The sequence below is a fragment of the Daucus carota genome, chromosome 1 (assembly GCF_001625215.2).
Source record: "Daucus carota subsp. sativus chromosome 1, DH1 v3.0, whole genome shotgun sequence".
NCBI classification, from domain to species: domain Eukaryota; kingdom Viridiplantae; phylum Streptophyta; class Magnoliopsida; order Apiales; family Apiaceae; genus Daucus; species Daucus carota.
The window spans coordinates 41562100-41576949 of NC_030381.2; the positions used below are offsets into that span (position 1 = coordinate 41562100).

The 14850-nt window shown below is 31.6% G+C and overlaps 1 protein-coding gene across 1 annotated transcript; it reads right to left on the reverse strand.

The window, feature by feature from the left end:
• Window positions 1-1005: 1005 nt before the first annotated feature.
• LOC108202978 (glycine dehydrogenase (decarboxylating), mitochondrial) lies at window positions 1006-7165 on the reverse strand. The gene is made up of 15 exons (XM_017371656.2): window positions 5681-7165; window positions 5330-5575; window positions 5168-5245; window positions 4972-5072; window positions 4688-4883; window positions 4438-4563; window positions 3608-3793; window positions 3409-3522; window positions 2868-3020; window positions 2292-2480; window positions 2073-2150; window positions 1855-1980; window positions 1657-1755; window positions 1448-1565; window positions 1006-1281 (listed from the first exon to the last, which is right to left on the reverse strand). The coding sequence occupies exons 1-15, from the start codon at window positions 6890-6892 to the stop codon at window positions 1187-1189; spliced, it is 3117 nt and encodes a 1038-aa protein (XP_017227145.1). The 5' UTR covers window positions 6893-7165; the 3' UTR covers window positions 1006-1186.
• Window positions 7166-14850: the final 7685 nt, after the last annotated feature.

The window sequence follows — 14850 nt, forward strand, 5'->3', positions numbered from 1 at the left end:
TATGATTTTATCTCCAATGTGTGTATAGATATGTTCAAGTTATGCAACTTAATTTTAATAATTTTACAATACGAATTAAGGTTAGTTTTAAGACAACAAATATTTAAATATTATACTTACATTTGTTTTCCATAAAATAACTTTTTAGTGTTGGAATCTTTTCATCTGCATCATTATCATACTCATAGTTTAGTTTATACTTCTTTTGATGAGTATCGTAACTCTAAATTTGTTTGTGTGTGTGTATATTTATATACATATATATTACTCCCTCCGTCCCATTTTAGTTGTCACATTTCCTTTTTTGTTGGTCAAATTGACTAATTTTTGACCAAAGATTACAAGTCACTCTTTTATCATTTTAAAAAACTGAAAATTACATCTTAAAGTAGATTAAAAGTTATTTTTGGTGACATATTTTTTTTATTTTTTCAATTGATAAAATATTAATAAATTTTAGTCAAACTTTGGTCAATTTGACCGGCACAAAACCAAATGTGACAACTAAAATGGGACGGAGGGAGTATAAAAAAAATTAAATACATATAGTTTAAAATTATATTTATATTGTCATTTAGAAGTAGAATTTTTTTTAATGTATGAAACCACGCAAACCGCATGAACCGCACCACACCGCACCGCAATATTGTGGTGTGGTTTACGCGGTTTTTATATTACGCGGTGCGGTTGCGGTTTACGAATTTTTCCAAACCGCATGCGCGGGTTGGTTCGCGGTTTTAGGAAAAAACCGCACCGCCCGCACCGCGAACACCCCTAGTTGTGTGCTATATGTTGTCATGTTCTTATTAATGATTTTGGTTGATATACAGATTCAGTCCTGATTTCAAATAATTAATAATTTAGAACTGAAAAATTCATATTCCTCTTGAACAGAAAATAATATGCCCCAATGGATATATCAATTATTTTAATTCCTGTAAGTCTAAAAATCATATAATGTTATATTTTTATTACTATTTTCCCCTAGAACTTCTTAAAAATATATAAATAAATCAAGACAGATCATGTATTAATGCTGCTGCTGCTGCTGTTCAAATATAGTTTGAAGAGAAAAGACAGCACATGTGAAGTTTATAAACTATATACAGGAGAAAATAAGATATATGGAGAAACTGATGTTACATGTTTGGAAAGGAACTTTCCCTTGGCAGTGTAATGCATGAACTTATGCAGAAGCTGCTGCCTCTTGCTCTTCGACCCCATTTGTTGGGAGAAGAGTGCAGACCAGGTTACGGTCACCATATACATTGTCCACACGTCCTGAGATGACATTGAATAATTTATAATCGTTAATTACACTATGTCACAAACAATTTATATGGTATTAAAAAAATTCATGGAAATGAACTTATTTGAATGGAAACTACAAATGGGAACATTTCACTTTGGAAGAAAATAAATCATGAAATTAGAGCGAGAAACACACCAGTGGTTGGCCAGAACTTGGTGGATCGGAGCCAGGCGGCGGGGAAAGCTGCATATTCTCGAGAATATGGTCTTGTCCATTTGTCTGCCATGAGTAGTGATGGTGGATGAGGAGCTCCCTGCATTTTGTTTCTCAATTAGTCTCTAAAACATTGTCAAGACTTAAAAAAAAAAGAGTAGAACAAGTGTGGGTATGGCAGTGTCACTTACCTTAAGAACATTGTTGTTGGCATCAACTTTTCCTTTCTCTATCTGTGCAATTTCTTCTCTGATGGAGATAAGGGCGTCACAAAACCTGTCCATCTCTGCCTGTAAGGGGATTATATAAACACCACATATAATCAGAATATGGGAATAAATATATATAACCTCATAAACTTTTAGAAAAGATTAACTCTGTAATTATACCTTGCTTTCACTTTCAGTAGGTTCAATCATGAGCGTTCCTGGAACAGGCCATGACATTGTTGGCCCGTGGAAACCGTAGTCCATGAGACGTTTTGCAACATCTTCAGGCTCTATACCAGCAGTATTCTGAAATAATTTTATTTTTGAAAGTGTTAGAACACTTTAAAACACATTAAAAATTGGGGATAGCGAAGTCTAAAGATGGAAATAAAAATTACTTTGAATCCCCTCAAATCAACTATAAATTCATGGGCAACTGTTCCATTGACACCACGGAAAAGAACAGGGAAGTGATTCTGTTGAGAGCAAAGGTAGAACGTCAATAGAAGCAAACAAGAAGAAATATTTGCAATTCTGCAGTTTAAAAAACAGGGTAATAGGTTGTATATCCTAACTTAACTAAAATATGTAAATGCAAAACATAGTTAAGTAAAGACCTCCAAACGTTTTGCCATGTAGTTTGCATTCAAGATGGCAATCTTTGAAGCATCTGTAAGCCCTCCAGATCCCATCATAGCAATGTATGTGTACGATATTGGCAATATAAGAGCAGAACCCCATGGAGCCGCAGAAATGGTACCGAGGGGTTGTGCCTCATTTGGAGCTGGTATACCTCCTGTAGAGATCTTTATTGAAGAACGGAGAGATATCAGAACAAGACGGTAAACTTTAGAAATATATATCTTATGAATCAGAACAATGTATATGTATTGTTATAGATAATCATCATTTAGAAATTCTTAATACATGAAATGTTCTCATATATAATACACAGAATATAGATATAGCATATTTATGCACCGAGTAATCTTGGTATGTAACTCATTGTATGTCTAATTGTCATCATATGCTAGGAAATTTATATGACAATTTTACGACACAGCCTCGTATAGCTTAAAACATATAACCAATTTATATCTCTAAAGAGATTTTTCCTTTACATAAACAGGATATAGAATTTAAACTACATAAATGCACGTGACAGTTAATGACACTATTGACTTATGGCATACCACGGGGTGGGATGGAAGATAAGGTGCCAAGTGCTTTTTTACACCAATAGGGCCCATGCCAGGACCACCTCCACCATGGGGAATGCAGAATGTCTTGTGGAGATTCAAATGACAAACATCAGCACCGATCCAGCCTGGACTTGTCAGCCCAACCTATAGGCAGAGGAGAAAGTAGTCACTTCAGTGCATATTTTAGGAATATGAATCATTTATCAACAATACCTAAACTTACAACAGCTTAACTAGTAACACTGCACAATAGAATGATTGCATCTTTGATTAAAGAAATGTTCTCCCGTTTTGTTGGTAACTTCTGAAATATATTCTCACTGAACAGTGACCAACTTTAGGTTACTAATTTTCTTTGAACAAATTAGCTTTCATAACCATATCTAGGATATAACTAATAATTCCTGTGAAGACAACGTTCTGATAAATAACTAACAATTAAGCTACTTGACATGGTTGAACTAATATCAAGGAGTCGTATCATGAAAAGGATGGCAGACAATCAATTTTCCAAAAAGAAGGAGATGAAAACCTGAGCATTCATGTTGGCTCCATCCATGTACACTTGACCACCATTGTCATGAATAATCTTACATATTTCATCAATACCTTCCTCATAGACTCCATGAGTAGAAGGATATGTAACCTGAAATTTAACATAAAATCATCTCGCACTCAGTAATGTAATATTCATAAAACATTTACCAATTTGTCAAGCGAATAATTATTACCATAAAAGCAGAAAGATTTTTTTTGTTTGCTTCAGCAGCTTTTTTCAACTCTTCGATGTTGATATTTCCTTTGGCATCAGTTCCAATAGTCACAATTTTCATTCCACACATAGCAGCACTAGCAGGATTTGTTCCATGTGCAGAGACTGGTATAATACATACATTACGATGGTGGTCTCCTCTTGCCTACATTTTAACAAGATGACTAAAATGTGAATAGATTGGAAGATAATCAGCTTACATGTCAAAGGAATATAATATAAAAGCATACGACTTTCACACAAGACAAGTACTGTAGGACAACACTTGACATAAAGGCGGCTATGCAAGGTGCCTAAGAACAAGAATGTTAATTACAGAGCTACGCATTGCTATCCCATATAACATACATTAATGAAGCTCAAAAAAGCTATGTCATCTTATAGCCAGCCTGGAACCCTCTATGTCCACTCAAGGAAGGTCTTAAAATATCAATATTAATATAAAGAAAATTAGGAAATTCAGCTAAAATTTAAGTGAAAGATGAATCATGGATTGTTTATTTATACTAGTAACTGAATTTCAACCTTGTTGGTGAGAAATTATCAAGATCCATAGTTAAATTTTCTCCTATTTGTTACACACACACACACACACACACATGTTATTAATCCATAAAAAATCATCAAAGTATTTCATGTTTATTGTACTATGTAGACAGTAATCACTCTCTTACTAATTTTCCAATTTACGCCACTAAAACAGGATCATGGCTTTCCCACTATCGATAGAGCAAGGAAACAGATTCTTGGACCTAACATTAAAACATTTTGCATTAAAGATTTGTATACCATATGATATGCACGAATGACCATCAGCCCGGCATACTCGCCAGCAGCACCAGCATTCGGTTGTAGAGAGAAAGAATCAAAGCCAGTAATGGAACATAAGAGGTCACCCAAATTGTTGAACATCTCCTGTACGAGGAAAGAGTGACATTTTATGAGCATAAATTATCACCAAGTCTAAATTGTAAGTAATTAGAAATCAATAAGAAAATAAGAGAAATGAGAAGTTTTATAGATGAACCATCATAACTACCTGATAACCCTCAGCCTGTTCAGTAGGTGCAAAAGGGTGCATATCTGTAAAGCTAGGCCATGTTACAGGCATCATTTCTGTTGTTGCATTCAATTTCATTGTACAGGATCCTAGGGGAATCATGCTGTGGCATAATGAGAGATCCTTCGACTGCAACTTGTGAATGTATCGGAGAAGCTCATGCTCAGTATGGAATCTACAGAAAGAGTTTATCAGAATTGTTCTTACAGCTATGAGATAAATTAGATAATTAAAAGAAGAGAGCAGAAAAGATAGAATCCTACGAGTTAAAGATTGGGTGCGTTAGATACGGTGTCTCCCTTACGAGCCCGGATGGGATAACATCCTGAACCTCTGATGCAAGAGATGCAGCGGTGAATGGAACCTGACAGGTAACAAGAACATTCTTTATGGCATGAGTGTAATGAACAAATAAAAAACCACCAAGCATACAACTATTGAAGAATCAGCATCACATACAGATTTCCCGCCTGCGAAAACTTTGAATAGCTTGTCAACATCCTCTAAGGTTGTGGTTTCATCAAAAGAAGCTGTAAGCTGAAAAATAAATACGTGTTATCTTTTCATCAAAAAATAATGAGCAAAAACATATAAACTTCAAATTTTAAAACCGACACTTACTGTATTCTTATCAACGATCCGAAGATTCATCTCACTCTTGTAAGCAGCTTCAGCAATTGCTTTTGAATCAGCACACTTAATCTTCACAGTGTCGAAAAAGGGAAGCTCCTGGACTTCCACGGTCCCCAATTTCTTTAGGCCAGCAGCTAGTATCCCAGCAAGACCATGGACTCGCTGGGCAATGACTTTAAGACCTTCAGGTCCGTGGTAAACAGCATACATAGCAGCCATATTGGCAAGCAATGCCTACATAAAGAGACATAATATTTCATATAAATATTACAAAACAGGTACCTGAAGTCATATAATAACTTGCTGCTTCATATAATCATGTTAAAGAGTGGTTCATACCTGAGCAGTGCATATGTTGCTTGTAGCCTTGTCTCTTCGAATGTGTTGTTCCCTAGTCTGCATTGCCATACGTAAAGCAGGCTTGCCGGAAGAATCAACACTGACACCAATAATTCTTCCGGGCATCATTCTCTTGTAGTCCTGGGATGTTGCCAGGAAGGCTGCATGAGGACCTCCATAACCCATTGGTACTCCAAATCTTTGAGCAGAACCAACAACGATGTCGGCGCCAAATTCACCCGGAGGCTTCAACAACGTCAGGGCCAACAAATCACTAGCCATAACAACCTTCACACCTTTCGCGTGTGCATTCTTCACAAACTCCCCATAATCCAAAACCTCACCTTCCGTACCAGGATACTGAACCAAAACCCCACAAACATCCCCCGAAGAGTAATCAAAGTCCTTAAGATCCTTCACCACAACCTTAAGATCAAAACCATCTGCTCTCGTCTTACACACATCAATTGTCTGTGGATGACAATTACTCGCAATAATAAACGTCTTCTTCTTCCCCTTCAAGATATTATTACACATAGCCATTGCCTCAGCAGCCGCGGTCCCCTCATCAAGCAACGAAGCATTCGACATAGGCAGCCCCGTCAAATCCGTAATGACAGTCTGATAATTCAACAAGGACTCCAGCCGTCCCTGCGAAATCTCAGCCTGATACGGAGTATACTGAGTATACCACCCTGGATTCTCCATTATATTCCTCAAAATAACAGGAGGAACCGCAGTATTATAATACCCCATCCCAATAAAACTCTTAAACACCTTATTCTTTGAAGCCAACATCTTCATATGCTCAATCATTTGAGACTCAGTCAAGCCCCCATCAAACTTATTAAACTTCATCTCATCAAGTCTAATACTTTTAGGCACAGTAGCATCAATAAGACTATCAAGACTCTCAAACCCACAAAACTGAGCCATTTTAGATTGTTCATCTGGGGTAGCCGAGTTATGTCTACGTGGGAAAGTATCACTAGGCCTTAAAGATTCAACATTTAAGGATCTTGACAGAGACCCATTAAAGCTCCCCACAGATTTCCCCAGATTGGTATTGAAATTGTAAGGAGACAATGAAGAAACATACCTTGAAGGTGTGTAGATAACAGGGGGTAAGAGCTCATTAGGCCTCTGTTGCTTTGAGTCTGAGATTAAGCGCCTCAGAATGGCACGCCCAGCGAGCTTTCGGGCACGATCCATCTGCGAAATGGGTCGAGAAAATGGGGAATCAAGAGACCCAAGATTGGGTGTGGAGAGAGATTTGAGGTTGTTTCAATGGCTCATGAGCAGAGTGAGGTATGGTGGTGGAGTGGCTGATGAAATATGCATTATCTTTATTTATATACATATAGATCTGTGTCTCTGTGTGTGTAGTAATTTTAATGAATTTCAGGAAATAATTTATTCAAATATTGTGGATTCAGGATCTGGTTGGGGTGGGTGGTAAAGGAAGGTCGAAGGAGTGCGCAGGATAATAGATACTGCGCACCAACCCCCGGAATATGACAAGCTTTTTTGCCCATGTGGCAATATTCTCTTGTAAGAACTCAAATTTTAATAAAATAAGACCATCTCTAAGCTTTATTAAAAAATAAAAAAATATATATATATTATGACAAAATAATTTGAATTTTAGAGTTAAAACATGTTGATATTTTTATTTTAAATGAATTTGAATTAAAATACATGATTCAATCGGATAATAAATTATATGGCATGACCTCTATTTGTTAATTACGCTATTCTCTGAATCAAAAATTTAAAATTTTCAAATAAATAAAGAATTTTGTTACTTGTTTAAGAGATTTGATCATACAAATATATTTTTATTTTTGTTGTCCTAATTATTATCTTCTCAGTTATAAACATCTCATTAACAAAATCGTTTTCATATTTTAACGTCTTACAATTCTAAATTAAATATAAGATGATCTGGAATCTAGTTGGTCAAGAAAAATGATTTATCATTTTCTCACAAATATTTTATGCGTCAAATTGATATTCGGTTATTTTAAATGGCGATCAATGATTTTAAAATATATTTGTACAAAATACACACAAATGATAATGTTCATCATTTTAAAATAAGAAACTCATGACTCTATAACGTAAATGTTGTAATCTTTCTGCAATATTGACTAATAGTAAATTTTGAGACTATTTATCTTTTAAACTCTTTAAAACTGTTTCTCGACGTTTTAAAAAACTAACATGATATATAAATTCTCATATCAGATATGAAAACTGTTAGGGAAGTTGTTGAATATAAACAAATACTTCAATGTTTTTATCCAATTTTTAGACTTTTTTTACTATATTTTTTTAATTCTTTACATTTCAAAATTTTCAAAAAGTAGTTAATAAGATGAAAAAAATCTCACTCACTGCTTTCATCCGCTTTTCTCAATATATCAATTAAAATATACACTGGTTGCATCACTTCACCAACTTTTTTGTCTCTTTCACATTGTTTTATACATTTACGTTAACATTCGTTTTTAATCTTAATGATAAGAATTGGATGGGATGGTGGGAGTAAATTTTAAACTTTACTTGATAATAATTACAAATTGTGAGTTTATGTTATAGCAATTTATATAATTCAATATAAATCTCAAGTATATGATTTTTAAAATTAATATTTCCTTAATTATATATGCTACAACAATTTGAAAATAATTTTGGAGGCAAATCTGCTTAAAAGAATATAAGTATTGAGAATAAGCTTAATATGCAGGTGATAAGAATGTTATTTATATATTCAAGTGAAGCAAACCCAATTTTTTTTTATTTTTGCTTATCGAAGCAAACCCACCTACATATTACTAATAAGCTTTTCTAAATGGAACTAGATAAAATGATCAACCTGTATACATTCCATTTATAAGCATGGCAAATCATCTTATTGTTGAATAAATTGTTGAATAAAGTGTAACAAAATCTTATTGTTGAATGAAGTGTAACAAATGCCCAAGATGTTAAACTTTCATCCTCCTTGAGATGACAAACTTTTGTCACATGTTCTCTTAGTCTTTGTTGTAGATCTGTAAAAATATAGTTCACCTGGGGCTAATATATATTTTTAAAGTTTTTTTCAAGTATTATATTTCAATGTATTAAGCATTCCCATAAAGGATGTTGTTAGTTTTGTAATTCATGTTGCGGGCAAAATCTGCAAACATTCTATCATGAACTTCATTGTGTTATCAACAAGCTTATTATCACTTCTGACCAATGTCAAGTTTGTTGTTAATTTCTTACTATTGTCGTGGATAAATCTGTCAATTTGTTTTATTTCGTATACGTTTGTGTCATAAACCTTCGTTTATCGTGTATGAGAAGGTAAACCTAGATACGAAACAAATTTAATTCGGCGTATATGAAGCATAGCATATGAGAAGATAAAACTAACATTACTGCATAAAGATTGATTACAACAAGAATAAAGTAAGAATCAGCTGATTGTATGCAAGCAAGGTTGAATATAATAAAAATAAGCAGATATGTGAAATTGGAATAAAGTTTGCTCAAATATACAGATAGAGAATGCATGAAATGCAAATTAATACACATGAAATTATTACCTATTGATAGGATGGATGTAGGATCCTCTTTAAGTTTTATACTTATTACATTTTGAGTCAGATATTTTAAAAAATAGTCATGAAGAGTCGTGAATGTAAAATAAGAAAATATAGTTAAAATTCACGTTTTAGTACAAATAAATATAAGTTATACTACATTGACCGAATATATTGTTTTCATTAAAACTCTCGTATATGTGTAAATAAAATCTTCAACGATCCAATGTCTCAAACAGCTTTGATATTGGTTCAAAATTCTTCTTTAGTATTAAAAGCTGACTTTGATGGAACAGTTGAACATAGACGATTTTAATATTAATATTTTATGAAGAGTATTTTAATATTATTGATTGCAGAAAAGTTTATCACAATAAATTGAAATTCCGTCAATTACCTGTTTATCTATTTATGAGATATTTAGATTTTTCAAATTTTTTTTATAGATATGTAGAAGAGAATAGATATCCACACTCGTAAATAATATTATAACTTTGTTTTTAACTAATTTTAGTATTTAATGTTGTATAAATTATTATCTACATTAAATTTTACAGAATGTTGTTATACATAAATATATAATAAATAATTATCTACTCAAGTTGTAATCTATGGTTAATATAAAAAATAAAATTAATTATATATTATTATTTAAATATGAAAGAAAATTATGAAATTTTAATGAAGACATGACACTACACGAGTATAAATTATATATATTTGAATGGTTCAATAAAAAACCATCTTTAATGGAAAATGGAGAAAATCAATCAAAATATTAATTTTATAGTTGCAAAATAATAAGAGAAAATTATAATTTTTTGAATAATTTCAAAAGCTGCATTACGAATAAAATTTACGGGGGTGCATTCGATTTAGATTTTAATGGATTGTTTTCAGTTTATGAATTTTAATGGATTGTATGGGATTTTGATTTTGTGCGGATTCTTGATAAAATGTCGCAGAGTTGATAGGATTTAGGTACAATGCTTCAAAATCCGATTGATTTTGGTGGGATTTCAAAAAACTTAAAATACACTGAAGAATGCCACAAAATCCATCATCTTATGAAATGCAAAAAAATCCATCAGCATTTGAATACCATCAGATTTTATTGAATTTTAAACAATCCCAATTGAATACCATCGGATTTTAAAGCATAATTTAAAATCCTAATTAGATATATACCACCAGATTTTGTAGCATAATTTAAAATCTCAATTGAATACCTCAAGATTTTAATCGATTTCAAATAATCTCAATTGAATATCTTTGGATTTTATGTATGAAAAAATGCTTTAAAATTCCAATTCAATACACCCCTCTTAGTTTGTTGGTTAAAAGAAAATATGTTACAACACTCCGATTCTTTTTCATCTAAAAAAACATAAATATACTTTTAAATCACCATAATATATAACATATCTATGTGATACTTATAGTTCTGTGAAGTGTGTGCTAATATATTTGTATGCTTCTACGTACTTTTGTGTAGCGGAAGAAAATAAAAAAAATTCTTAAAATTTGATTTCTACACACACACACACACACACACACACACACACACACACACACACACACACACACACACACACACACACACACACATATCATACAAATTATCCTCAAATTATTCTGATCGTGCGAGTTTTTAAACTTAATTTTATCTTTTGCAAGTATTAGTAGGTTTAATCTATATATATTAAATATTTGATATTTTTATATTAATATATATATTTAATATATTTAAATATTATATTTGTGTCTTGAACACTATATCAATTTATATAAAGATTAATGCCCGACAGTGATTGCATTTGCTGATCAGTTTTGTCGGTTGCGTTTGAAAAAAAAAAAGAAGAAAAAAGTTTTGTCGGTTGCGCAAAAATGATTTACTGCCGATTTATTTATTTATGTAATTAGCTTGAAGAAAACAATGCACGATTAAAAAGCAGCGAATACGAATTATCAGAATCACGATAAAACGTATGGCAGAAAATGAATATAAAGAGATTGCATTTCAGTGGATGAAATCGCATTTGTTAAATATATATATCTACACCAGAAATAAGCACTCAAGCAAAGAAACAAATAAACAAATTATGAGGTAGTTTTAACAACTGGGTTGGCACTTTCTCTTTCACAACTTCCTCATCTCTATTCTCACCTCTCATAACATCTCTACCTTTATTTTACCTTATCTACTACTTCACAATTCACATACATGCTATCGTGTATCTTTACAAATACACACGTAAGAGAAACTTGTGCATGCATGAATATATATGTGTGTGTGTGGAATCTAGGGTGGGAATAATAATTAGAAACATCGAATCGGAAGTGATTCTCTTGTTTAATTTGAGAAAGTGACTGAATATTCATGTTTTTGTAAAATTTTCTTATCATTTGTTATTTAGCACTGCCTAAATGTCACAGATTAATTAGGTTTGTGATTTTATTGAGAGCTCGTTCCAAGGCATGATGATATTCCTCAATATTATTTTAAACTATTAATTGAAAGTCAGGAAATTCTTTCTCGGAGTAAAGAGTCCTATAAGAAGTTGACGTGGAGACAGGCACATTTCGGCAATACCTCTGTATATAATAAATAATAAATACAAATATTTTAAAATCAACTAGCACATTACACAGTCACAAGCTGATAAGAGATCCCCCCGACCCTTGGGCTAAAAGTTTTTGTGACCATGCATGTTAAAAGTAGAATTTGTTGATATTGATACGTACTCATCATTTCAATAATACAATATTTTTAATATAATTATAGATAAATTCTTGACGTTGATTATAATGTGGAACCTCTAGAACGTCATCAATTACCTTATTGAATATATATTTTATTAATTATAGTTTTAAATATGAAATTATTATTCTATTTTTAAAATATAATCTATCATTATGGTTAATTTTATCGTAACACAATCTTTTATAGGTTAAACAAAATTTACATTTCTTAGAAATTTAATTTAACAAATCAGTTTTATCCAATGTCATTTGAAATGATCCAAAGCAGCAGAGTAAAGGTGAAATCTCTTTATCATATATTTTTTTTGCCACCTATCATATTTTTAAGAAATAATACCCCAAATATCATATTATATAAAAAAAAAAGAGTTTCAAATATTACTCATCAATTCAAAACGTTGATTTATGTATCGTTTTTTATTTTTATCTTAACTTTTTTTTAAACCCAACTAATTAGATATTTTTGTTTTGAACTGAAAATCCAACTTGAAGTACCAATATGATCAGTTATTTTAAAAAGAGATTATGAAAATGCTATGGGTTAAATTCTCACACCCATATAATACAAGTTAAAATAATATTGTAGTGTGTTATTTTTGGTCATATTTAGAATGTGATGTATGAGACATTATTTATGAGTAACATAAATAACTAATATCTTTAATAAATGAACGAAATGCAATTTTTATGATATAAAAAAAATATTCAATCAAGTGTAAAAATAATGTATTCAAAAATTAGAAAAGCAACACTTTAAGCATAATAAAAAAAATCGAACCTAGATCTTGGCTATAATAAAAACTTTTCCTCATTCAAAAACGAGTGTGTAAAATCGTGACGAGCACTGAAAAGTTCCTTTTCGAAGTACAGGGTCCTATATTGTAATTCTGGGAGTATTTCACTATTGTAAATATAAATTATAATTTTTAAATCAAAATTTACATAAAATATTTTACAATTTTTTTTTATAAGATGTCCATTATTGTTTTTTTTTTTTAGTTCTGTATTTAACAAAAATTTATAGTGATATATATTATAATACATATACAGAGTATCGTTGGATAATAAAATTTAATTTTTATTTTATATTGTAAATAAAGAATAAAGATAAATTCCATCAAAATGCTCTTATAAATTGTGCATTAACAAGTTGACGTGGAAACATGCTGGCACGTTTTGGCAACACATTGGGTGGCGATGTAGAAACAAAATACATTGGGAAGATAACAACCTCACACTTGCATATCCGATGTAGGTAAGATCCGACACAACATAACTTGTTGAGATTACAGACGTACAGTTTTAGATAACTGCCACTTGGATTTCCCCATTTGTGTTGTGGTTTCACTGCATTCACTCAATTTTGATTAGTTTCCGATAAAAGATTCTTTTTTATATTCAAAAATCTACGACTCGATATTTACAAATAAATCGAGATATTTTGAATCCAAAATAACTTATTATCGGAATCATTTATTTTTGGAAATAAAAAATGAGAAGGATTTCAATTTATAAACTGTTTTTGTTCCAGATATCCCAACTTCAATTCTAAGAAAATTTATTTGTCTGGGCATCTTAAGATGTAACTGAACAAAACTACGTAGAATTTCAATCACAAGCTCCATAATTTTTCTAATCATTTCATTATATATTGTAACACAAGCTGCAACAATTTGTTTCTTCTTAGATAATGGCATCTAACCATCTGTAGAGCAGTCACAGAAAAATGACAAGATAATAAAATTAAAATGTAAAACTCAATTATAATTTGATAGTTAATGATCTGTACCATACTAAGAAAATCGAAACAAAAGAGACAAGATTATGCTATAACAGAGAAGTGACAGTGTATAAATAAGAAGATAATTGAACAATGGAATGATATCATTATATTATCCCTGATCAATTGCTTGTATTGAGTAGCAAGATACATGTGAATACGTGGAGAAATCGACGATAATCTTTCAAACCCTTGATTCAGCTGTGTTGCGGATGGCTCAAAATAAGATTGAGATCGATAAGAATATATAAGATAATCATCGGAGAGAATTAGCGACAATCGATACAATAATTGGTGCCCAATTTTATGGCAGTAATTGATCCAGTAAGCAGTTGCGGATTTGGAGTGACCACCCCTCAGGGTGGTAACTTAGTTACCGTGTTTTGGGGGACTTCAGCTACACAAGTATTAGGAGATACTGTGTTTAATTTTTTATTTTACAAACCAAACACGAGTTTTATTTTATTTCCAAGGAATTTAGAGTTACATACCCCAAATACAACGAAACAAACGAGGCCTTAATATCCGGTCATAATTTTTTTTGAAGTATTGATTTCAACTGTCCATGTCAAACGAGCACCACTGCTCTGTGAGGAAAATAGTACTTACTCACCTTTTCATGCATTTCATTATACTTTCTGCAAGATACTTTTTTTTTGAAAAATATGCTTGCAAGATATATAAAAATAATGTAACTTAAACATTTTTATTTTGTATAAAAGTATAGTTAAACATATTTGAAATATTTTGTTTACATGTACCTGTTCCGGATATAATAAAACCGGTTTTGACTTCATTCTTTCTAAGGCATGCAGTATTTAAAATTAGAAAAACTGGTTCTCATATACAAAATAGGAGCATGTAAGTTCAAAATGAGATATGATTCAAATTCATATATATTAATAAATAGAATTGTAAAAATACTATATTTCAAGACATAGAGAATTTTCACAAAAATATTATCATTTTTTAGAAAAAATTCCAAAAATATTATAATTAAAAAAGTATTTGCAAAAATACGGAGGTTGCATTTG

What these genes read in the sequence shown, in the direction of transcription:
- LOC108202978 (XM_017371656.2), bottom strand. Translation starts at nt 6,892, where the DNA reads ATGGATCGTGCCCGAAAGCTCGCTGGGCGTGCCATTCTGAGGCGCTTA. An exon ending in TTGATTTGAGGGGATTCAAA is followed by an intron (nt 1,981 to 2,072) that starts GTAATTTTTATT and finishes AAATTATTTCAG; the next exon opens with AATACTGCTGGTATAGAGCC. An exon ending in CAAGTTCTGGCCAACCACTG is followed by an intron (nt 1,282 to 1,447) that starts GTGTGTTTCTCG and finishes ATGTCATCTCAG; the next exon opens with GACGTGTGGACAATGTATAT.